The 27984-nt window shown below is 24.6% G+C and overlaps 3 protein-coding genes across 8 annotated transcripts; 2 read left to right on the top strand and 1 right to left on the bottom strand.

Annotated features, from left to right (window-relative positions):
* The first annotated feature begins 128 nt into the window (after positions 1–128).
* On the top strand, positions 129–15809 carry LOC114121545 (myrosinase 1-like). 4 transcript variants are annotated; one of them, XM_050204569.1, is made up of 12 exons: positions 1398–2864; positions 4254–4361; positions 4695–4948; positions 7185–7319; positions 8585–8707; positions 8788–8968; positions 10312–10551; positions 12123–12274; positions 12367–12510; positions 12708–12814; positions 14325–14526; positions 14661–15809. In XM_050204569.1, exons 1-11 carry the CDS (start codon positions 2837–2839, stop codon positions 14482–14484), a joined length of 1632 nt encoding a protein of 543 aa, XP_050060526.1. In that variant the 5' UTR covers positions 1398–2836; the 3' UTR covers positions 14485–14526; positions 14661–15809. The 4 variants fall into 4 exon arrangements, 3 of the variants coding, with proteins under 3 accessions (XP_050060526.1, XP_027839749.2, XP_027839752.2); XM_027983948.2 differs by having other exon boundaries at positions 14325–15809; XR_007605301.1 differs by lacking the exons at positions 14325–14526; positions 14661–15809 and having other exon boundaries at positions 129–2864; positions 12367–12578; positions 12708–12802.
* LOC114121491 (uncharacterized) lies at positions 15703–20977 on the bottom strand. Of its 3 annotated transcripts, XM_050204571.1 has the most exons (7): positions 20585–20974; positions 19249–20513; positions 18899–18962; positions 18706–18788; positions 18423–18565; positions 15917–15987; positions 15703–15809 (listed from the first exon to the last, which is right to left on the bottom strand). In XM_050204571.1, the coding sequence occupies exons 2-7, from the start codon at positions 19333–19335 to the stop codon at positions 15703–15705; spliced, it is 555 nt and encodes a 184-aa protein (XP_050060528.1). In that variant the 5' UTR covers positions 19336–20513; positions 20585–20974. The 3 variants fall into 3 exon arrangements, with proteins under 3 accessions (XP_050060528.1, XP_027839669.2, XP_050060529.1); XM_027983868.2 differs by having other exon boundaries at positions 19249–20974; XM_050204572.1 differs by lacking the exon at positions 15917–15987 and having other exon boundaries at positions 15783–15809; positions 19249–20977.
* Positions 20978–23499: 2522 nt separating this feature from the next.
* LOC114121495 (uncharacterized) lies at positions 23500–25509 on the top strand. The gene is made up of 4 exons (XM_027983873.2): positions 23500–24062; positions 24136–24253; positions 24865–24948; positions 25008–25509. The coding sequence occupies exons 1-4, from the start codon at positions 24011–24013 to the stop codon at positions 25363–25365; spliced, it is 612 nt and encodes a 203-aa protein (XP_027839674.1). The 5' UTR covers positions 23500–24010; the 3' UTR covers positions 25366–25509.
* Positions 25510–27984: the final 2475 nt, after the last annotated feature.

Here is a 27984-nt window from a genome sequence, read left to right as displayed (position 1 = left end):
AGACCAATAAAATATAATTTTTTTTTTTTTTTAAAGTCCTTTTTATAACTAAGACATATTCATTTTGTAAGAAATATATTGTAAACGTTTAATTTGTTTTTTTTTCAAGTTATTTATAAAACTAATAGTTTTGAACCATCAATTTTTATTATATATTCAGTTATTTTTATTAACATGGTGTATGAAAAAGAATTTAAATTATAGTTTTAATAAAAGTAATTTGTAGATTTCTTTTTTATTAGTTTAAAATTCAGAATGATACTTTTAGAAAATATAAATATAATTTATGAATATTCTCATGAATAATTTATTGTATTTTTTCACTGACTTAAGTATTGCTTTTTTTGTTAATAATGTACAATTTCTTGTAAAATATATAAATAATCTAATGATATTAAATATTATAATATTTTATGATTTAACTTTTAGCATTTATTATTTGTTATTCAGATTACATTGGTCTATCTTTAATTCTCATACAGATTCTAAGCCTATAAAATTTATTAGAGAAGTATAAAAACACATATTAGTTAAGCATACAACTCAAAATGTTACATAATGGATTTACTTGTAAATCAATTATACTTCTTATAAATGTGAATCAGTTCTCTTGCTCTTATTTTTCACAACCATATTTTGTTCTATAAGTTATAATCTCATTACTATAAATAATTATAATATGGCAACCATAACGACTAAGGATGCCATTATATTACCAATAGGCAATACAGTTATCTAATTATGGAATTTTTCTTATTAAGGCTAAATTAGATTGTTAATGTCCTTTTAAATTAATAATAATATTAAACAAGGCTTTCAAGGTGGATTATTATAAAAATAATTAAATTGATTTTTAGTTATAATTATATTTTATAATTTTTATGCTATTACATTATTAGAATGAACATTGTTTTGATATACCTAAAGGGTATTTACAAATATACTAATAACCTAACCTTGGATGCACTTATAAGTAAAGTTATGTCTGGTTATATAATTATGTTTGATTTATTTTTGTTTAATTTAAATTTATTGTCTCGAATATAAATATTTTAGTTTGCGAAGGTAAATTTGGCTAATCGAATACTGGTGCAGTCAGCAGCATTCTTTGCAATTATGTATTTTTCCCAATAAATGGTAAAAATAAATAAACAAAATATTTAAAATATTGTTTATTAAATACATTTTATTTTACATCAATTCTTCTTATTACTAAATACTTTTGAATCCAACTACCTTAAAGTATTGGTATATAGTGGTTGCATAGCTTATGGGCTTAAGAATAATGTATAGTCATTTTTATTTTATTTTTTAGAAAATTTTATATAATAATGTATAGGTTATACATTTATAATTAATATTATTTTATGGCATCAAATGACAAATATCAACTTTTACGGTTTGTTTGAACTATGACTTTTATTTGAAATTTACATTCGTAGTATAAACATTGTCATATTGATACTCGATATATCCCATAACATATATATTAAATAATCTAGAAAATGTCTATATTCTTCAGTACCTACTTATGTATTTTACGTTTGCATATACATTTACAAATATAAAATATGTATGATAGCCTGTAAGAAGTCGCTTTATTAATATTTCTTATTGATAAATTGTAACCAATAATAACAGAAAATGTTTATTGTAGTCCCATCGTATATAGTCTATAGTGGTGTATGCAGATTCAATATTCCCTACGCAATCGTTGCCGCGAAATTATAACCAGACGTCGGTAAATCATTTAAGTACAATTTTTAATTTACAAAAAAAATAATTTATTATTATTTATAGACGTTAATACATTTAATATTATTAGGTAGGCCATATTTGGCCACAAGTCACAAATAAAATGTCTACGACTTGTTTTTGTCGTTTTTAAACCAAAAAATTTCAGAACTTTCATTTTTTCTCATCTTTAAATTTATGGTTGAACTTGATCAAATGTATATGTGCATGTGCGTTGTATAGATCATGTGAAATCTCATAAATAAAATTAACCACATTAACTTAACAGGTTAAATCACGTTACTGTTCTCCAGAATTGATTATTAATTTCATAGTGGAATTTTTTTCGAAGTATTTCGATACACAAAAATAATATTTATAATGACTAATGAGTATACCTAGTTTATAAATTAGTTACAATTATTTAATTGCAGGGAATATTTCATTTACAATTTTTTAGTTAACTCCAAATTGTAGATATTTACAAAACGAATTAATTACTCCTTTAAAATTCGATTTTATGCATTAGACTTAATCTACGAGTGCGATTACTCCTAAAATGTTTTGGAACAATAAATATGAAAAATGCATGTTTTTTTTTAAAAAAAAAACTTTAAAATTAAGACTTGTAACGATAAAAAGTATTAATATTTTCTAAGTTAGAATTTTTCAAAAAAAATTTGATTCTCAAATTGATCACTTTGTAATTTGTATACAAGGTTACATATTATCGATATAGGTATCATAAAATCAATGGAAAAATTAAGAAAGTTGACAGATACATATGAACCACCAGAAACCCAAGAAAACATTATTAATATGTAACTAATGAAATTAATTCTACTAGGATTATAATTCAAGGATTGCGCTTGTATATTTGCTATATTCAAGTTTATCATTTGATCTATTTTGATGAATTGTTTTTTTTTTTAGTATAAAACTGTTATTATGTATTTTATGTCAATAGTCTATGTGACCATATCTGTATGTGATTATCAAGGATAGTTTGAAGTAAATGTTATAAATAATAATCATCAGTTGCTTAGATGATTTAATTGTTGCCCAACTCAACTATCTTTACGTTCATAATTAAGAGTGAAAAATGGTTGATCAAAATTTTCAATTTGATAGTAAGTATTACATTGTTCATTGTTGAATAAAATTATTATTTTTTGAGAATTATAAATTATTTACTGTTATGTATTTGTAAAGGGAAGTTCAGTCGGTTAAAAAATTTAAATAAACAAAATATTAAAACTGATGGCATTTCTCTGGCGTTTAGATGGAGTAGTAAACTTGATTTATTTATATTTAACGTATATCTACGTTCTTCTCTAATTTTTATTTTACAAATTATCACTAAATTTACGATGATACGCTGGTTCATGACTGTATAACTATAGGTATACCTATTAGAAATTAGAATTTTCAATGACGTAATGATGTAAATTATGTAAAAAAATATATCTATAACTTAAATTAAATGCAATTTTAAATTTTCAGATAACACCTTTAAAGTTATAACTCATTAAACGATAATACACATATACTAATAAGTTGACATAAGGTGATAATTAAAAAATATTTTAAGAAATTATTATTGGTAGGTAACTAAAATACTTGATATTTTATGTTGTATTTCATATTTCGTGATTTCACATGGTTTGAAAAATTTACTTTGCTCAAGTTAAATTATGAATTTTTTAAATAGAAAAAATGGAAATACTGACATTTTTCGGTTTGCAGAAAATGATAAAACTAACAAGTTTTAAATATTTTATTTGTGATTTATGATTAAATATTTCAATTTATAATTAACTAATGATATTAAATGTAATAATGTCTACACAAATAGACAGTTGTATTCAATTTTCAAAAAAATAAAATTATCATGGCTACTTTTGAAGTGTACCTTTATACGGTTATTAGTATAATAATATGATGTATACTACCCAGAAATCATGAAACGTCACTTTTATGCACTTTATACATTTTAAAGCTTTTTTAATTTTTACATATACATCATACGAACAAATACTGTGAAACTGTAAATCAAAATAAACTATGAATTAAATCATGAATATAAAATATAAAATAAAATTATAAAATATTAGATGAATATTTCAAGTCATTATTTTTTTATTATATATAGCCACATTCCCACATAGGTCTTATATATAAAACTTATAATTATATATCAAAAACTTGTTTTGTCGGTAAATTCCCATTTCTCCTGTATTTTATTTTTTGTTTTCCTATTTATTTATAAGTCTTAAAAGCCCTCAAACGTTAAAATAATTTTATAAACTTTAGAGAAAATTTTAGAGTTTGCTTCTGCTTTACCATGGGTTAGCTTGGTATCGCAGAAGATATCAACAAAAATATAGTATTTTGAAATATCAATTAGGTAGGTATACATATAATATTACTTATTTACTTACGTATAATTATTGTACTATTTGTGTTCATATCTAATATTATTAACGTTTCCTAAACTATTTATTTACTTATTTCATCAGGATTATCATTAGAAAATTTTAAATGTAAATACAGACAATTTCCTGGAGAATTTATGCTTGGTACTGCTTCTTCAGCATATCAAATTGAGGGTGCGTGGAATGATGATGGTATGTTTTTTTTTAAATTCTTGTGTAACAAAAAAAAAAAAAAAATACATAAATAACTTAAGAGTAAAATATTTTACTTTGTTATAAAACAATAATTAAAACTATAGGTTCCACTTACAATTTAAAAATGAATATTGTATGTTTGTATGACGTATAGAATGTTAAATGTTAATATATAAGTTTTTACTATTTATCATTATGTGTACAATGTTCCTTTTAGGTCTGTTTTAAAGATTTTTACCATACATTTATATATTCTTAAAATGTTATCCTACAATCTGTCAATCTAGATACAATAATAATTCAAATTAATTTTGTAACATACTCTAAAAGGAAAAACCGAGAGCATATGGGATCGAATCGCTCACACTAAACAAGAATTATTTATGGACGAATTAGAGTCAGATGAAACAAATTCTTCAAATAATGTAGATATGATCTCAGAAAATACATTTTTGTGTATATCAAAAGGAATACCTATGTACAGAATAAAATATAAACAAGGCCATACAGCTATTACTGGAGATATTGCTTGTAATAGTTATTATAAAGTTGATGAAGACGTTGAGCTTCTTAAAGAACTTAAGGTAAGTATTTTGCCAATAATAATTGAATGATATTCTACTCGTTCTAGGAAGTGGGAGTATTGCTCTATTATAATATGGTTAGAGCATTATTTTAAATTGCAGGACTGTGTTATTATTTAGAGCCCCGGGATAAAAATTTGCAATCACTACCCTAGCTTTCATATAGGTAGGATTATGCGGTTAAAACTTTTAAATCAGAATAATTTACTAACATTTTTTTTTCTTATCATGTTAAATTATTCTTATTTCCACATTTTATAAATTGATAAAATAAAATATTTTATTATGAATGCATACATAATATACACTATAACATACAATTTACTATAAATTACTTAGTTATTTTAACCAACAATAAAAGCTTGTTTCACAACTTAAAATTAAAAAATTGAATGTTATATAATATATATAATATAGTTCACTTAAAACTTTTCAAAATAAATAACGATTAGAAATTTACATTTTATTAAATCAATATTTATTTATTTATTTATTAATTTACTATCATCCAATATGATTATTGATTACTAGTTAATATGTGAATGAGGGGTATCCAAATACTCGATAATTTTACATAGGCGAAGTACCCCTTGGTAAATGTATCCCCTCCTTACATGGTCCTACGGTAGTATAAATGTATTATAGACGTATATATTATATAAATATAATAATACTGCTTACTGTTCACAATTATACTATATTATAGATCAGAGATTCCCAATTGGGGTGCAGCGCGAACTTTATTTAGGGTTCCGCTAATTTATTTGAAATATATTTTTTATTATATTATTTATGTAATAATAATTAAAAATAAAAATATATAGTTAATTTTCAATGTAAAAATGTGTTTTATAAAATATAATGTGTGTATATACTATATACCTACGTTTTACTACTTTTGTTTTAACTTATGTAGGTACTGCTAAATAAAACCGAAGTAGTTTATAGGGTGCCTCCGGAGTCTTAGAAAATTACTAAGGGTGACTTGAGTCAAAAAAAGTTGGGAAGTTTTGAATTATAGCTAGACTATAGTATGGCGATTTGCATGGTATACGGATATGAAGTGTATATAGAGCGCTTGTGAGATAATTTGAACGTAGTTCGTAGATGTTGTCGAGCATTATGTTTAATTAATTAGAAGTGTTTAAAATGCTTGAATAATAATAATAATAATAAAAACATTATTAAAAAATAATAATAATAATAAAATAAAAAAATAAATAATAAACATTATTATCTATTATTTTAAAGGACAATTTAAGTTTTAAGTATAGTGCACTAAGAGAATATGTTTAAAGTTTTGACCGTCTATAAGTTTAGTTGTGTATTAGTAATTATGTTTTGATAACGCCACTATTTTTTTTTTAGACCGCAATAATAATTTATTGAGAGGTTCTTTGTCAACAAAATTATTTTCTCCCTTATGTATATATATATCTTTGTATGATAAGTTATTTGCCAATTTATTTTATATTTTTAGAATTCAGACATACCATATTCAATCTTTTTCGTGGAATAACTTCAAATAAATATTTGTAACTTGAACTATTTAATTAGTTCCTAACTATTATTTGTAATTATTAGTATTTGATAAGCGCGGGAGAAGTGCTAACTTCACACATATGTCTTCCCTTTTAGTCTTTTTCCATCTAAAATTTAGGTCATTATTGTTTTTTTTTAAAACATTCATTTATTTATCACGTGTGTACAGACATTTCATTCTCATAGTAAATTTCACAATTTTTTCTCTTTTGTATATCTTCTAAATTTTTCATTTACTGTGTACCTATCAGAAATCTTATTTATTTCCCGTTGTTATCTTTTAGACTTTCGGTATTAAGCACTTAGCCATGTATTTTTCTTAGCATTTTCTTAATATTTATAATATTTATTAAACGTAAAATAAAGTATATATATTTATATTATAGTTAGCAAACAAATGTTTAATTTACTTAACTCTTAATACTACGGCCCACAGATGATAGATACCAAATATCGATAATTTTTACCATAATAGTTAACTAAAATAGGTATGGTTTCCATCTTCCGAGGCCGATAAATTACCTATATGATAAAATAAAAGTACAGGAGCGGAAAAAACATTTATTATTTGTAAAAGGGCTGGTCAAAATATTACTTCTGTTTTGTAAAATCTGAAAAAACGCCTATAATGCACCTTATTTGTATATCATTATTAGTTTATATAAGTATAAATATTTAATGATATATTCATTAGGTTCAATCATATCGATTTTCATTAAGTTGGCCACGTATTTTACCAAGAGGCGAAGATAGTTACGTAAATCCTGCTGGTGTCCAATATTATAATCGACTTATTGATAAATTGATTGAGAACAATATAACACCTATAGTAAGTACCTATATTTAAAATATTTTTACATAGATAATGTTGCGTAAAAATGTAAGGCCTTAAAAAAAACATTATACTTGCTGAATATCATAGTTTACATTTATTTTTATTATAAAATAATAATATATGTATATATATTATATATACCTAAGATAATTAATATAATAATAAAAAAAAAAAATAAATATATTGGTACCATTTAATTTATTTTTAGACATCTTGAATTCACGAATTTATTAATAAATATAATTATATAAAAAATCCAATTAACACATTATCTGTAAAATTATTTATAATTTATAATTATTATTTATTTTTAAAATATTACGGTTATAATAAATATAGTACTACCTATGGTTAATAAGTAATAGGTGTTTATAGGTAATTATTTTATTGATAATAAATATTTTAATGGGATTCGGCTAATTTGAAATTCGTGGTTATTTAAGATTTTGAGCATTATGATGAATGCATTGATTCTACAATGATGTGTTTCTTCATTTTTTTTTTTTTTTTTTTTGAGTCATACGATATTTTTTTTTGACTAGAAAAAATGTTTCAGGCATCAACTTTGAGGGAGCTTTTTAATAGAAAATTGGATATATGTTTTATAATTTGTACTTAATTGGGTTGATATATTTCTTAAATTTAATAAAATGTTGCCATTATGAGTATTATTGAAATTATTATTTAGTAACCTTGGCCACTAATAAGTTAGATCGTCTCCGTTCAGATTCGTTTTCTATCATATTCAATGATTTTATCATTGAAATCAAATTTAACACATTAATTATAATTAAGTCCTATAGTCGCCCTACTTAATGATGAGTTTATTCGACACCCACTGCAGGAGTTGAACAGAGACCTACTTACTATTGGTACATTTTTTTTATATTTGTATTATTTTTTATTGCGATAGCAGACAATTATTTTACAAAAATAAATATTATTTAAGTTAGCGATATAAAAATAAGACTACCTAAAACTATACCTAAGAATCATTTTGCGCATACTGCTACGAGTATACTGTATACAATTTACATATAACATATATTTTAAATAAGTAAGTAGGTATAAATAATATTTCTATAAATTAAAAAAAGAAAAGTTGTTATGTTACCTCTTAAGTCTGGCACTTGTCTAAAATTAGTTATAGCTCAGGTTAAACGTAGTTGAACGTATGAACTCTTTTAAACTCATAATTCATATTAGAATCGGTTATTGTAACAAGAGTTACAAATCATGTAAATGCTATTACATTTTAGGTGACAATTTATCATTGGGACTTGCCTCAGTGTATACAAGATTTGGGAGGATGGTGTAATAAACAAATAATAGAGTTCTTCACTCTTTATGTTCGAGTGGTTTTCAGAACGTTCGGCGATCGTGTATGCAAAAAAAACATTTTTAATTTATAGGTATAGGATTAAAACTTATTATTCTAATTAATAAACATACTTTATTTTAGGTGAAATATTGGATCACTATCAATGAACCTTACTTGGTATCAGAAAGTTATGGAAATATAAGCGGAGCACCTGCATTAAGCAAAAGTGGTTTTGGGGATTATTTGGCCATACATCATACAATATTAGCACACGCTACTGCTTATCATATATACAATCGAGAATTTAGACCATTGCAAAATGGTTAGTATCTTGACTAAGAGGGGGGAGGGTAGAATGAAATCTATCGCGTTTTAAGGTGTCAAGTACAGTAGAACTCCGATTATCCGGACTAATTAATGTCGAGGGTGGTACGGATAAACAAATATCCGGATAACATATCAAAGGTTATAATATAATTATATGAATATATTATATGTATGTATTTATTGTTAATATGTGTGTAATATAATTTAAAATTCGTAACCATAAATAAATAATTTAAACTAAAAAAAACCTACTTTTTCTGTTATATTCTCGTCCGGTTAATTGGCGTTTGGATAATCGGAGTTCTACTGTATATTTATATGACGGTTTTTTAGTAAAATTACTCGTCAGCTACAGGCGCGGATCCAGTAATATATTTTTGGGTGGGCCCGTAAATTTAACCACAAAAGATAATACAGTAAAATTAAGATTGAATGTAGAATATAATATTGTTTTGTTACTCTTCATGCACGATTAATAAATATATAATATATATAATAAATTCTAAAACTTATAATGAAAATTCTAAAATAACAACTTAAATGCCAATATTAAAAATTAAAATTATTGTTTTTGAAAATTTTGGGTAGGTCCGGGCCCACCCTCTGGATCCACGCCTGGTCAGCTATACGACAACACTGGCAGGTAAATTAAAATTTATGTGTGAGTCTAATTATTCTAATCTAGAAATTGTGTTACTTGTATAAATAAATATAGATTTTTTAACCAGCTCAATACAATTTGCACTGGTACGTAACAATAATTAATATTATGGTCAATATTGCACTCATTTTCATCTAGTCACTCGAAACAATATTAAAGTGTAAAAGAGAAATCGGAATATTAGACTAAAATATAAAATTTGTTAGACAGATTTTAATGCATTAAAAAAATAAAATGTTCACTGTGTAAATAAAGCAATTTTCAATATTGCAAATACTATTTGTGTTAAAATAATAATAATAATAATAATAATAATAAAATAAATGAATCAAAAATCTGTTTTCAAATTTATAATCTATCCAACTATAATGAGACCAAGTTAAAACAATGACCATTTATCATGGAACAAAACTAGTTATTTGGGCACATTGGTGATTATCTTAATGATAGCATTATACATTTATGCAGTTTTGAGGTTTTATAACTTTAGTAGGCTATTAGAACTATCAACTAATTAACTCTTTTTAGAACACTACAATTTAACTACAATACTCCTTAGAAACAGCATTTTGTTTCGTTTCCTCCTCCTTAATAATTGTTTTATTTTAATTATCTTAAAACAAAAATGTTATGTTTATTCAAAATTATTGACTAGAATGGTATTAATGGTATTATAGGTCAAATAGGTATAAGTTTAAACATGGAATGGTATTATCCAAAAAATGTAAGTTCCTTAGAAGATCATTACGCTGCACATCGAGCTCGTATGTGGCAGTTTGGAGTGTTTGCCCATCCGTTATTTTTCGGAGACTATCCGGAAGATGTGAAACAAGGAGTTATGGAAATTAATAAATCTAATGGAATATCATTAAAACGACTGCTTGATTTTAGTGAGAACGAAAAACATAAAATCAAAGGTATTTAATACGAATTAATTAATTAATTGAATCATATAATATGATCGAATTTTTTTTCTTAAAAAAAATGTAAGTATTAATCATATCAAAGTATAAAATAAAATAAAATTGTTGAAGTTAATGACTAAAAAGGTATTTGTCAAACGAGATTTTAAAGTATTAATATGATTATAATTATTGGACTCATCGACTGATAAGATAATAATACCAAATATTATTTACAATAATACCTATAAGTCAATATTTTTATAGAATTTTATTATTATTAGGTTAGTCGTTAAGCCTTTTATTTAAAAATTTTATTGTTAAACCGGTAATCATAATTATATATTAAATATATTTACCAGTATTCGGCTTAACATAAACAATTATGTTAAAGGACTTATACTTATTGTGTTTTTAAGTAGTTACATAATAAATATAATACATTTTTAAACAAATTATTATATTTTATACACACAATGGCATTTTTAAATTTAAGATTTTCTATAACAACTAATTGCAAAAATTACTGTACTCCTAATAGTAAAATAAATTATTACTTTAATAGCAAAATAAATAAATCATAAAGTATACTTAGTGATATTGGCTGAAGAACGGTTTTCGATGAGAATAGTACCTACCTATGCAATAATTTATCATTAAGTTAAAATTGAATACATACAATACATGTACGATTATACCTAACACTGATACTTGTTAAGCTAATAGTGATTTCTTAATAGATAGATATTTATAACTTAACTCTACTGCACCTACTATATAGCATCTATGTTAATGAGTTAGGTATCTATTATTTTCTTCATTTTTTTTTTCTTTTTTATTGCTTTTGATCGGAGTAAAATATTTTTGTTATTCTAATAAGTGCGTAAAGTTATTGTTTACGTGTTAACTTAACCTGTGTGATTTCCGTACTCATTTTCAATATACATGTTTGGTATCAGTAAATATCACAAATACAGTAAATTAGTATAAGCATTTTTCTTCACTTGATTTATTTCAATAAATATATATTTGTTGTATCGAATTAGTATAATAATTAGACATGTACATAAAAAAGTAACATATATAGAAATAAACTCTGGGGTAGGGGACATGTTCATAAGTAAAAATTTAACAGTTTTATGATTTATCTTAAATTAATTTTGCTAAATAAATTGTATATGTGTACATAAGTATGATTTATCCTATGATGATTTTATGTCGAAAAAATTTTTGTTAAAAAACATTTCAGATTGATTGAATACTCGCCCCCACCAATACATAATACACGTATTATTATAGATACTATCAAATCGATAGGAACGTTTATAATTTTTGAACAGGTTAGGATAGGTTACAGTCAACAATATTTTTCTGATCCCTTATAATTATTATAAATTATAAAGTATAGTGCCTAATTATAGGTAATTTAACATTTAAATAATACTGTTTGAATTGTTTTTAAATATATCATTGTATAGCCTATATTCTATAAGATAAAAAAATAATTATTGTTAATTTAGTTTTTGAGATTTGATTGGAAAATAATTATATCAATTCAATTAATATTTTATTTTATTCCTACTCAGGAACATTAGATTTTTTGGGTATCAATCATTATTTTTCGGTGTATGCAACAAAGTTACAGTCAACTCAGAATCAACCATTAAAGACTCTAGATTCTAATTTTGAACTATCATTAATTAAAGAATTTCCTTATTCAAACCCCATGTGGATTAAAGTAAGTACTTGAATTATAAATGTATGATTTTATTTTATTTTTTTATGAATATTTATTTATATATATATTATATATATTGTATATTTATTTAGGAAACTCCTAAGGGCATACGTAATTTGTTGTGTTGGATTAGAGATACATACGGAAATCCTAAGATTATTATTACTGAAAATGGCGTTTCAAACAAAGAACGAAATGAAGACAAGGATGCATTCATTAAAATAAGATACCATTATGTAAAAATATTTTAAAGTAGTTTATTCAATTTTTTAATACATAATATGTGCTAAATTAACATTTTAAAGTAAGTTAACTATTAAGAATTAAGTCATTGAGATAAGTATAATTCGGATTAAAAAAATTATATATTACGCTTAAATACTCATATATTATAGATACCTTACTAAATAACATGAAAATATCAATTTTTTAGGGCTATTTAAGTGCTGTTCTCAATGCAATATACGAGGATGGATGTAACGTGATTGGTTATGAAGTCTGGTCATTTTTGGATTCATTAGAGTGGTTTTTTGGATACAGGTAAAGTTATTCATTTAAAAAAGATAGGTTAGTGATGTTGTATATTAGGTTCACTATAACTGGCGTGTTTAATTTGAATTCAATGATATAATATCATTATTATCATTGTATACGAAAAACAATTCAAAGCGGAAATGGGCCGACAGCCTATTTTACTAAATATACTTCGCAATATGTTTTTTGATATAGATATTAAACTATTAGTCATTTATTTTACTTTTAGTAGTACAATAGGTTGATATTATACTTTTTCCGAAAATATTACACTTATTATATTATTAGTATTTAATTATTATAATAATTATATATATTACATATTATGTAATATATAATATAATATGTATATTGTATATACCAAATTATAATATTACATCGACTATAATACAAAATTTAATACAATTTTTCCGTAAAATAATAAAAATAGATTCATAATATAATGTTAATATAATAATGTTTTTGAACTATAACAAAATAATTTACATTATTATTTATCATTTAAATTAGTAATTTTGTTTAAATTTGGGCTCAAAAATAAAAAATAATGACGTTTTATATACCTGTTTATTAGATTTTATGGTTTCAAATATTTCAATATGAAGAATTTTATACTTACTTATTAAATTTTAATAAGTTTGATACAAAACGAAAATTTTTAATGAATTGCTATAATTACAAAATAGTTTATAATTTTTTTTTTGATTTTGATAAACTTCGTTTAAAATGTTTAAATAGTTATTTTGCGGGTATAATTTTTAACTTCGAAGTTCAAACGGTCATAAAAAATTAATTAAATTATATATATTGAATTATAAAGTAAACAAAATAATTTGTTATTTTCGAGATTTTATCAAAATGTTAACTTTAAAAGTTTTATAACTACATATATATTGTATCTATTAATTATAAATATTTATTAGTTAGTACCTAAATGAACATCTTTTGAAGAACCTTGTAATAAATTTTAAATTATTTTTACTCATTCATAAATTATTTATTGGCATTTATAAAAAAATCAATTAAAAAAAAAAAAAAATTTAAATGTCTATTGTTTATAAATATTTCCAAAAGGGTTAACATATTTTGAAAATAATATACTATTTATAAGCAATAATAGTATAAACATTATGAAAATGTAATGTTTCTACGGTTGTATATTATATGTTTTAAAGAAATCAGCTTGTTGAAAACTAGTTGTTGTTTTTATAAAAGACATTTTTCAGATAATTAAGCAGAGTACTGAACATTTTTTGATATCGACCTTCTCCCCTAAAGTACCTTCTTAATTCAATTTTTTACCAATAGCTACCTCTAAAATTGAAAATTAAGCAGTTTTAGTGTTGAAAAGGTGATAACAGATAAAAGACAAAACACACATCATTATAAAATCGATACATTAAATCTCCTTCAGAATATAATAAAAAAAATTAATTATATTACTTATGGAAACTAAATTGTTAAAATATTTTAATATTCAAAACAAAATATCTATATAAATACTTCAATGTTTTAGGGAAAAATTTGGAATATACAAGGTCGATTTCAATGACAAGAACCGTACTAGATATCCAAAAAAATCATTACAGTTTTTTAAGCAGTTATTTCAAACAAAAATCTTACCTGATGTCTTAGATGATCTGTATTGTGAATATAATAAAACTATTGAAAATTGATTGTTTTATTTTGTGTTAAAATTGATTTGAAACAGGAGTCAAGTAAGACAATACGCTATATTAAATTTATATTAAAATATGATTATATTTACTACATACTACATAATATTATAAATTATAATACAATGGTACTGCTTACCTAATTTGTCTATGACTGATAATAGATGTCATTGTAGATTTTGTACATAAGGAGGGCCACCATGAGGTACTGGAGCTCGGCTATGGATTTAGCATTTTAGCATTTTACTTCTAAATAATTTTACCAATAAAAATAAATAAATACGATACACGAATGATATTAAGTATATAACAATAAATAATTGTTATTATAGTCCCAATTATAATTGTGAGGTTGGTATCATAGAATTGTATTTAACACTTTAGCACCGTTGTTTAGTTTATAGTATTTATAGTATTTTATAATATAATAGAATGTATTTACGTTCATTTAGACGCAAAGATTTAAAAAATTATATTTTCAATAATTTTTAAGAAATTAATTTCTTTACTCTTCGTTATTACTGATACTCAGCTTTAGATAAATTTGTTATCCATACTAAATCTTTAAATCCATTTTGTTCAGAACCTTATTAAATCTTTGTAAAATATTCGTTCAATAGGTATTGATAATATTTGCTTGGGTTTTGATATTGTAAACAAAAGAGATACTAAATGCACTTTAGTAAACACTATAAAACTCATAATAATACTTACTTAAAATTTACTTTATTCTAACTATTAGACTTATGTACCTATTAATTTAGTAACAGGTTAACCAAAAATCCATTTATTGACAAAGGGTTTAACTAATATTTCATTATCCAAATATATAAGTATATATACATTTTTTTTAGATATATACCTACTAAGTAGGTACTACTAGTGCTAGGTATTAATATACTTTTATACATTTAAATCTATTCAGCTTTATCAATTTAGTGATTTAGGTACGCTGTTTGTTACTATAATGTATATATAACCATTATAAGCAGCTTATTAATGCTTATATTTAAGTTATTTCTCTATTCTGCAGTATAAGCTGTTTACCTACTACTAGAGAGCCTATATAATATAGGCTCTCTACTTACTACTAGTATATAAGTACATAGAAAATATTTGTATACTTCACTTAATGATGAAAATATGATATAAATAGGTATATAACACCTTGAAATATATAAATATGATATTTAAACCATTATTTTTGTATTCAATTTTTCATTTATTTGATTTGACTATTATTATTTGTTGATCTGTATTTTCTGTTTCTTCATTAATTATTTGATGATATACACACGTTTTCATTAGCCAATATACATCAATGCCTATAATTTAAACAAAATATAGGACAATGTATTATTCCTAATGGCTAATATAATAGAATGCTTGATAATATTTTACAAGTATACATTATAATTAAGAGTAAACTTACAAAAAAAAATTACACTCCAAAGTAGGAAACACACTCGTTTTACGTAAAATCTATCCAATTTAAATTCTAAACTATAAAACAAAATTAAAAACATTTTATAGTATAATTATAATGTATTTCAAACTTACGATATAATACTATGTATCAGGGGTGGCCAAACCGCGTCTCGCGAGCCGCATGCGGCTCGCCCATATACTTTTGCGGCTCGCATCTTATCGTACCCAACATTTTTATAAACAATTTTTTTTAATATGAATATATGTATTTTATAATAATATGATGATCTTTTTTTTTTTTTTACATTTATTTTGGCTATTATTAATACATTTGGTGGCTCGCGAGTCTCTTCTCGCTGGCCACCCCTGCTATATATATTATACACTTCAAATAATTATAACTATAATATTAACTATATAATAAACTTAATAGAGAATAAGTTCTTGAATATATTAAGAATTTACTGGAAGTATCCCTGGTATGTGTAAATTATATATTTATATGAATTCATTATCTAGATTTTAGGTATTTTTTTTTAACAGTCTTATCACTGAAGTGTCGAACACCTTTTTTATAGCCAAATAATTTGTTAAAATCAAATAAAAAAAAAATGTATTATTTATTTATTTATTTATTATTGCGGCTACTTATCTGGAATTCAATCGTTTGATGATGATCGCTTAGCTAGAACGTTAGTCAATCTCTAATGGAAATCCGCTATATCCGGCCTTTTTTGAAACTTTTAAACTAATCAATAGTTATATAATGGCTTAAAGAATTACCTTCAAAAGCTAACTTTATCAATTGAAAAGTCTCCGTAGCATTTTTACTGATTTTAAACAATATTTAATACACCCCGTGGTTGTTCCGTAATATTGTATACAATATGTCAAAGTTTTAATGCATACTGTCAATAACTGTTTTAAGATAACTATTTTTAATATATATGCGTATAACCCATGTATACAATTTTGAAAGAAAATAATCTCTAACTAGAGTATATTAAAATTTATCTTTTTACCTTTTTTCTTTATATTAAAATATATGAAAATAATCTGTACATTCATAAAAGCACATTACTTAATTTGTATATATTTATAGATAAATAAATAAACACAAACGTTTTCGAGGAGGGTTCCACGTTGGTAATATCTCTGAACATTATTTAATTGGATTTACGATCACTAAAAAATAATAAATCACGATTCCAATTACGTTTGAGCCTTCCAGAAAGCTTATCAGAAACATAGGATGATTAGGATGTACACATATTTTTAATGTTGGGATTAAAACTTTAGTTTAGTAGTTTAGCTTAGAAGCCGGTTATAGTGGAGTGAAGCAAAACTTGAGACATTTTTTATTTGTAAGCTTTTAGGAAGAGAAAAATTGGACGTTGTTTGTGTACTATGATTTATGAAATGCCATGATGAATTCTATGAAACACCATGTTAACGTACATATAGAATTACGGAGAGCTATATATTTTAGAAAGACAGCGTGGGATGAATATATATGTAATATTGTTTAACTGACCATCAAATATGAATGTCATATGATCAGACAGGTCTAATCGTTGTATTATAATATTTTAATTCTAAAACATTTTTGGAGGTGTTGAGCTGCTGTATAATAATATTATAATTAGTTGATCAGATAGCCTTGTCGTCAGAAAATATAACTGATACGAGTGGTTATAATATATTTATATAGGTAATACAGTATCTCTAACATTTAATAAATAAACATTTTTTTATTATTTTAAAAAATTCATAAAATCATTTAAAACTAATTCTTAATGGTTACTTTTTGAATATTTGTACGTATTTTTTTTTAGAAGTGTTTTAATTTTATATCCATATTATGTTAGTTTTGCTTAAAACACTTCTATATAAAAAAAAAACATACAAATATTCAAAAAGTTTTTAAACTTTTAAAAGTTAGAGTTAAAAACCTCTAAGTTTTAAATTTCTTAAAATAATAAAAAAAATGTTTATTTATTAAAATTGACATGGTTCTTATTCAGTCAATTTTGAACTTAGAACCATAGTTGATGTATGAAAATTATTTTTAAAAAACAGGTCTATCCAAATATGGTGTTCAAAATAGGTGTTGCTATTAAAAAAAAAAGTTTTGCTGCGCATGCGCAGACCAAATTTTCAAAAAATTGAAAAATGTTTCGAAAAATGTGTATTTATACACCACCAATTTGTAAAAAAAAAAATCCGGCCGAGAAGTTCAGTGTTCCCTAAATTGGTGAACATACTGTATATAAATACTGTACATTTTACATGTTTACATAAATAATTGTTTAAATAAAATAAAATGTAGATTATTATTATTATTATTATTTTTGTTTGATAACCAAGTTAATATAACTAGTAATTACACAATTTTTTAATATTTAATTAAAAATTCTGATACCTACCCAAAGGAGTTGTACTAAACTTATTCAAGACCCACGACTTACTTACACTCTTGAAAATGCATTAATATATTTGATGAAACTTACGCTGTATTCAATTTCTGCAGCCCAATTGTAATCACCCATATATGTATGAAGAAACCATATGTCCAAAATAGTATGTGTCTAGTTGTCTTACATAGCTTGAATACGGGTCCATATTCTTCGTATTCATTCGTATTTTCTATATACTTAAATACAAGATTAAATTTATAATACACAAGAATAATGTTTCTAACTAACCTAATAATTTAAATGTAATCAGGTTAATATTTAAGGTAACTAAATATTCAATTAAAAATAAAATATAATACCGAAATATTTTACTCACTTCATCGTACAAGAACAAACCGTTCAATAAATTAATAAAAAACAAATATATCAACAAATTCAGTAAAACATGAAAACCATGATCTATATTTTATTTGTTAAAAAAAAGAAGTATATTAATATTTTTAAAATACTCATTAACAGCATACTAATAATAACAATATAGGTATTTTTAAACAAAAGTATTATATTACCTCTAAAATCACTTGGCCATGGATTAGTACAAATAATCCAAAAGAAAACAATAATACAATGACACTATTTATAAAATATAAAAATATAAATTATAAGAGGCTGTAAATATTAAAATTAAAAAATGTTCATAAATCTTAGAAGAATTTAACTATTGTAAAATAACCAACGTAAAAATATGGATAATGTTGGATAATAGGTCAATTAACTTTTTTATTAATTTAACAACCTAATATTGATTATGTCGAATAAACAATTGTTATGAATCAATATCAACATATTGAGTGGGTTGGAAAGATAAAATAAATACTTCGCTGATATAAAACAATTTTTATTGTACAAGAAAACTTACCAATGTAACTACTGAGTTAATGTGAATCTTCTTTTTTGTACCATGTAACGTACTTGATTTTTTTGGAATTATATTATAATAGCCCATTTCGATTTATTTTATTGTACCTACTTTGATAAAATTGAATCTTGGCGAATCATTGGAGAATTGAGAAAAAAAGTGCATGTACCTACCTATACATTAACTTATTAGTATGTTTCTATAGAAATTTTTTAGTATTAATTAATAATATAAGAAACAAAAATCAGCCGTTAGCTACACGCCTGCAATCCTGCATATTATACGTTGTATAGGAGTATATTATGAACTGTGTATAACTAAACTGTATACCTATTATTTATAATACGTAAATACACTGTAGCAGTATACCAGTATCAATGGAAATTGTTAGAAGGCTAATGGCTATAGGTCACTATTTGTTGTCAAGATTACCACATAATACATACACCTACCTTAATTTAACGTTAAACGTACATAAGACATAAGTTATCTATTTTTACGAAAATATTTTTCATATTTTAAATATTCTCGTTCATAATGTATGAACAATCGTTTTAGCACAATATGGCAAAGGACAACATAGTGCGCCATAAAATGTTTAAATATACTTGAATAAAGCTATAAACTTCGTTTTGAATTTCCATAGTCGTGGGAAAAAACAACCAATTGCTAACACTACCCTGTTTTGTTTAGATTGAATTGGCATTTTCCTTATTCAACGTTTTCGTGTGTGAGGTTCTTTTAATCTGAACTAAAACCTTTATGATCTTTATCTGATGTGTCCGTGTTTTCATTGATGTCTATATTATTACCTTCCTCCAATACTAATTACTATAAACTTATAATCGTGATATAATGGAAAGCGTTACGAGGTTTACTACGGCAGCCGTTCTATCGTTACAATTGTATACAATTTTATTGGATAATCCTGATAGTCCTAGGCATATTCTGCCGTATACCGTCCACTTTGATGAAATACATAAAATAAATTACACGCTCTGGGTCTACTTGCTCTGGAATAACATACTCTTAGCCTTTAGATACTATCAGGCCATGATTTCATTTGGCACCACAGTTAAAATAGTCATGGTTGTTACACGCTTGATGTATCCATTCCGGACCGTATGCGTACAATTTGCCAAGTACTTGGAATCTCCACATTGGTTTGGACAAAAAGACACACTTCGCTGTTGTATCTTCATAAATGGAATTGCCTGAACAACTGACACGTTCTTACTCAACTGTATCTCGGTATCAGTGAATTCCTGATCAACCACATAACAAAATTAATTCCAAGTACGTACCTATTATTTGTGAGAATTTCGCTTTTATTTACTAGCTGAATACTTCAATATATCATATTTATTGTTTTTCTTATTAAAAGTGGCCATTAAAACTAGTTAACTATTTATGTATTATATTATCTGTAATGTTTAGGCCAGAATATATTAAAATATTATATAATTTCACTTGTTATATATATCATCCTTTGAAACGCTATGTTATTAAGGTTTTATTTAATTTGTCTATAAGTTATATTGTTATAACATTAATAAATCTAACTGCTCGAGTGCTCGTTGATTATTGAACAAGCGAATTGTAAATAATTGAAATTAAATTATAAGTATAAATTATTGTAGTCAAAAAGTGGTAAGGCCACTTATAAGTTATAACTTATAACTTATCAATACTACAAAAATAGTTTGATCTACTCTGTGTGCTTCCGCTATATTAACTATATGAATAACAATATTGTATAGGATAGCTTATTGCTGTAATAAAATGTTTATTATAAAACCAATGATTTAGTTGTTATCGGGTACTACACTTCTGCTTATGAAATATGAAAGTAGTGTTAATTTCTGAAGAGCCAAGGGGAGAAGTTACTGGCCTTGTTCAAGAAAATTTTAAAATGCTTTCCACTAGTGTTCTGTGGAACGTATAACGTAAGATAAAAGACTCGTATTTTTACTTGTAACTGTTAAGGTGTAATCATTGTAATATCATTGTATATTTATTGGTAGCTTTAATAAAAAAAAAAATGTATACGAATTTTAATTTATGCGAAGAATGTTTAAATTCTAAAATATTTAAATAATACCTAATACTTGCTCAGTATACCTTTCATAGACGATAGATTTACTCACCGCACACCATACAATTTTGTAAAGAATTTTTTAATATTCTATTTCGTATTGATTCTTTTTTTTTTATAATCGCTCCATCATCCACCCACACTGTAGAATAAAAAATATTAGAGTAGGTAATAATATTTTCCTAACTAAATTTTTCAAATAAAAATAAAAGGTTTGAAAAAAATCATAAGTATTCAATTCAAAAATTATAAAGTATATAATTATAATACCATCGAAGATCGAAAATACGTTTAATATAGGTAGTTAAGTATTTAAAAAAAATATTTAAATACTTTTACTCAAATATTTCACCACACATTTTTAGCAGTGAGATATTTTTCACGCAATAACCCTTTCACGCGATCACTATTTTTATTCATCTTGCTTCATCCACCAAATTTAAATGTATCACGTAACAATTACTGCTATTAATAAGTCACTATAACAATAGATATTTATAAGCAGCGGCAGATTGGCTAAAAATTTCGCCCCAGGAAATCACTAAGTGACAGGCACACCGCCGACCACCTAACCCAACATGGTCTAAAAAAAAAAACAATACACCAACAAAATAATATAGTAATCGAATTGGTTTTTAGTACAAAATGAATAAACGGAATAATCAGGTGCAGTTATGGAATTGGTCATTGAATGATTAAGCAATTGAAAAAACAAAGCAAATAGTCTGCCCCAGATTTTTAAGATGCAACACAGTGAAAAAGTTGAATCAGCAACAGGCCTGACTTCTTTAACAACAATTTTTCTATTCCTCGCCTAACTTCAAAAGTTCAAAATAGTTTAATTTGGTGTTTTAATTCTTATAATGCTAAGGTCTAAAGCTATACGAATATTTGCACTGTTTTGAGCGCTTTTGAAAACTTAAGCATCTAGAGCAATTAAAGAAACGTAAAAATAAGAAATAAATATACTAATTTATTAAAATAAGTACCTTCTATTAAAATATTATGTTATAATTGTTACGTGTTTTAATATTTATTTTTATTCTATACAATTAAACTGTATTATATAGTTTGAAATGGAGGTATAAAATTGTTTAATGTTTGCGGAATCAAATTTGATAAAAATAAATATAATTGTTAATCTGTAAATAATAATCCTAAAATGTGTTTTGAAACTAAACTAACGAAAAAAAATTTCTCTGATTCTAAATACGATTATTATATTTTTGTATCAAATATTTAAATAGATTAAAAGAGAAAAGTGTTAACTTAGATAGACATACAATAAAAATGAAATATTTTGCTTAAACTTATTTCAAAATGTATAAGAATTATTAATAAATTTAAATGACTAAATATAAACTTCTCTAAATGATTTATCAGAAAATCAGAAATTCCGATATAGGTACCTAGCTATATTTCAAAAGTAAACTTTCTCACGACTCACGAGTATCAGAGTTCAGATGAGATTCAAACTACAGTGTACTGTGTAGTCAGAGAGATTAACAGAATCTGTACCAATCTACCAACCATATAAACGAGATTTTATTTTTTAATTGTAGTATCATTAGAATAAATATATTAAAAGCAACAGTATGAGTAATACGCGTTGAGTAGGTATATGACAGTATGACACACAGTACTTAATACAAAAATCTTTTAGAATAAGTTAGTAGGTTAGGTTGCTTAGGTTTAGGTAATAGGTTTATATTTCTTATTTCATTATGATACTAGACAATGTCTGTAGTGCTCACAGATATATATATATATATATATAAATTATAAATGTATTTTAAAAAAAACATATATAAAAAGACATAGGTACCTACATAATTTTTATATACCTGTCTATGGTAGTGCTGCACTGCTGCAGACTACTTTTTGCATAGGTACACGGTCTTAGAAGATTTCAAAGATTGTGCTGTGTAATTACTACTTACTACAGTGAAACTTCCATGCAACGAACTTTCATTAAACGAATTATTTTAGAGAATCATGACCTTCATTGTTAATATTCATTGTTTAATTCAATTTTAACGAACTCCTTTTTAATAAGAATTTTTTTTGTTTCCCATGAGACTGTTAAATAGAATTTTATTTTTTATAATAGAAGTTTCACTGTATAATACACGGTCTTAGAAGATTATCTTCGAAGACCGTGGTATAATACATAATTTTCGCCAGTCGTTTCTTTTTGTCATTAAATGCACGTACACGCATACGTGTATAGTGGAAACGCGCCTTTATCTAATTAAATATTTAAACCACGGTTATAGACGGTTTATTGTGGTTAACTGAATTATCATTTTTTTTTTTTTATTCCGTTAACCGTTACAACAACAAAATGGTGATAACAGTTACTGGGTGAACTACAATAAATATTAAATTGAAAATTCAGTTTGAACTTCAAAATAATCGAAACGTCTAATAGGACGTGTACAAGTATAAACATAATCCATTAAGCATCAAGCCTCCAAACTATTTTTTTTTATGATCATAGTATCATATTCAAAACTTCAAAACGATCGTTAAAAGTATTTAATAATTTGGTAAAACAGTATTTTTAATTTTGAATCTACATCGAAGATTGATAATAAATATTGTTTTAATATATTAATGAATTAGTGTAAAAAAATATTGTAATTATTTTTAATTTAACATCGAACAATGTCTGACACCCGAAAACGCCGTTCTAGTTTTTTCCCAAAACCAGCTGAAGGTACTTTTTTGGACATGTTACAACAATTAATATATTTGTATTTTTTTAGTAAAATATAAAATCTTTGTTCCAGATAATCATGAAAAACAGTTGGAACTGTTTAAGAATATGTCTTGGGTAAATGAAGAAAAAGAAAATATATTTTCTAATTCAACTTTATTTGGTGGCCAAGGAAAAGAAGCATTACTAGAGTGAGTTTATATCTTGAAACCATGCACTTTACAATGTTAAGACAATTTTAATGTCATCTTTTGTCATACAGTAAAAATGTATAGTGTTTTTGAGCTATAATTTATAAAAACTATGATTTAATGATTTAATATTAACAAAGTTACTTAGTGTTCTATGTTTAAAATCTTCGGTAGATATTCCAATTACTTAATTGGCTAAGACTACTACGCAATTACTTATCGATAAGCACCTTTTTTTTTTTAAATATACAAAAGTATGAAATATTAGTGAAATACCTCGTGAAATACTAAAAAAATTAAAAACTAATGATTCGTTTTTTGAAATTTGAACTCTATTATTTAGTTCAGAAAACTAAATAGATATGATTATACCATGAGATAAAATATAATTTAATACAAACCTATTAAATTGCATATAATATATTATATCACATACATATTAAATGAAAAAGTTACTTCCTGTATGGCTATATGCATATAAGCATATGTTTTAATACAAATATACTTACATTTTCAAATGATTTGTAATATTAATATAATAAACATCATAATATTGATTTTGAAAGTTTTTAATCTATTTTGTATTTTTTATAATAATATAAATTTCTTAGATACACTGAAAAACTGAAAAGTCGCAAGCAAGATTATCCAAAATTGGTATCTAGCAAACAAGAAGAACAAATTCATTTAAAAGAGTATGTATTTAATATAAATATATTTTATTTTGGATTATATTATATTTTATTATTTTTAGGAAACTACGTAAAAGTAAAGTTGAAATAAGTTGGGAAACAGCTTGTGATGGATTAACAGACTTTGAACGAGATTTTATTTCTAATAGACCTAATTATAAGTGTTTAGTGGAAAAAATTCATTTACTCACATTACATACAGCCTTAGTAAAAAGATCCAATTATGAACTACATGTAATTTTAAATGCTTATAACAGACGGGCTAATGAAGAAATAGATAAATTACAAGAGTCATTTATTGATAAAATTGTAGAAGATAGTGGGGTTGGTACTTCATGCTACAGTAATGACACAAATTTGTCAACCATGGATTGTGACACAAATTCATCATCAGAAGATGAATGTTTAATATCTAATTAAATTTCAAAATATTATTAATGATACAAATTGTGTAAAAAAAAAATATTTTATATAAAATAATAAGATGTAAGTAGGTACTAATTATATTTTAATACATATTAGATTTTTGAGTTAATAAATGAATAAATCCTAATACAAAACAAATTGATTCAAAAGTTAATTCTATATAACCAATAATTATTTCTAAATAAATTACATATGTTTGCCATCTAATTAAATATAGTGTACCCAAGATGGTTGAAATGTTAAGTATTGATGATATAACAATAGGTGGTGCTTTATCAGTAAGGTTTCCTTTGCTGCCCAAAGCTATACGGCTTCTTTGTACTGGGTACAATAATCCAAGAATGAGCCATTCAACAACCGCTATTCTGGTTGGATATGGTAATTTGTAAGTTTTTAAAAGACAAACTATCATCTCAAGAATGTAATACAGTAAAAAAAAATAACGATTAAAATAAAGAACAACTTGGTAATGTAAGGAAGGAGCCATATTTAAAATACTACTTAATAAACTTTTACTTCCAAATAAATATTTGTTTGTTATTTGCTGTAAACAGTTGCTAGGATACTAAAAGTATATCAAATTAATTTAGTTGCTAGGGGTGATAGGGAGTAGCCAAATTTTGGATAACGAAAGGTATATAAGTATAGAACACTGAGAAATAAGAATCTTTTCCCTTGGTGGATTGTGGTGTAACATATAACTACTATTGGATACAGGCAATGGAAATTTTTATGAGACTAATAAATAGTAGTTTGTATAATAATAAATTTTAGCAAAAGAGATCAACTGTTGTCTCTGCTATAGAGTTTGCTTTGAACACACATTTGTATTGGATTGTTATGTAATACTTCTATAAATTATATCATTATCATAATATATTAAAATACTTACTAATGAAGTTTTAAAAAAATTAAGTCTCAGAATGACATATTTGTTTAAGCTTGTCCAATTGTCTTGGAAAGATACTTATACAATTAAACATTTAAAACATTTATCTGATATACTAGGTATATATTTTTTAATAAGGATAAAATTAAGTATGAAAAATGTATTCTTACGAGTGCAATAATTGTTCTAAATACAACAAACATGGTATATAGCATGACCTATGTGATTTTATATAACAAGCTTAGATATGATTCTGGAATAAAAATATTAAATTAATTGGTCCACTAAGAAAATTATAGAATATTTTTAAAAAGTATTTGGTGTTCAAAAATTACTAATAATACTTTAATAAAACTAAACATTTATAAATACCTTAATACTCAACCTTGCTCTAATATTGATATTGAATTAAAAATATTAATTTCTAATTTGTAGCCTGTAGATCATATTCAAATGTAGACTGAAAAATATTTTTAATTGGTTTTTTATCCGGTTTTTTACATAAAATATTTAATCAATTTTTTTATTATTCTACAAATGTGAAGTATTAAATTTAAAATATAAATAAAAATAATAAATTATTAAATGTACCATAAAAAAAAAATGTGATTCGATTAACTTTAATTTTTGAATGTTAATAATTGTTCAATGATAAAATTGTGATATAAATAATGTACGTGATCGTATATTTCCATGATAAAGAGCCAAAGGGGTCATTTCTCATTAGTCAGTAGTTAATAGTCATTACTGATGAGTGAGTACTTAAGCAAATATCTAATGAGTAATGATTCCTTTAAAGTATTTGCATATAGTTAATGTTTTATTTTGGTTAGTATGGTACTAACTGTCTATAGCATGTTCATTTTTTCAAGTTACCTATACTAAGTTATTAAGAGTTAACATCATTACATTGAACCGGAGATTTTTTTAAAAACTAGGTAGTTACCAATTGGTACTTAAATCATATTTATAAGAACATTTCAAACTTTTACTCTAATATTCATGTATGCGTATAGCGTATAACATTGAAATAATTGTTACATACCTAATAATGTACGCAGTAAATTTTGGTATTTTTATAAATAGATAACGTCTATTTTAGATATATTAGGTTGATGCATTTTTAAAAATACATAATAAAATTACTTCTTAACTACATGGCTTTAAAATAAAAATTGACTGAATTACGATAGATTAAAATTTATTTTCATAATATAACTTTTAAATTTGGTGTTGACTGCCAGGAACAGTAGGAATGGATTCTGGACTCGAGTTCTACAATTATGTATAGGTACCACTACATCAACATCACGTATTTACGTCTGAGTCGTAGTCGTCTGGACCACTGACCAAACTGTTATTTATTCACACTTTACAGTTTACGTCTTAAGTCTTCACCACTGTTGTGGATAGATTCCATTTTCCATTTACTACCACACAACTCATAATCGTTACCGTGGACTTCGATATTATTAAAGAACCAGTACTAGATGTAGTAGACTTACAGAATGGACAACGGACAATAATCATAAAAATACCAAAATTATGTGTAGACTGTTGAGCATATATAATGATTATAAGACAATTCAATATATTATACAGTCAATTATCATACATAATATAATATATTATATTAATACCATTGAATATTGATTATAAAATAGACTGTACAGTGTACACTATACTAGTATAGTAAGTGCCAAACTAATTAATAGATACTGTTT

Source organism: Aphis gossypii, chromosome 3, assembly GCF_020184175.1.
Source record: "Aphis gossypii isolate Hap1 chromosome 3, ASM2018417v2, whole genome shotgun sequence".
NCBI classification, from domain to species: Eukaryota; Metazoa; Arthropoda; class Insecta; order Hemiptera; family Aphididae; genus Aphis; species Aphis gossypii.
The sequence above is the reverse complement of the archived record's forward strand: the minus strand, read 5'-3'. Positions and strand labels throughout refer to the sequence as shown.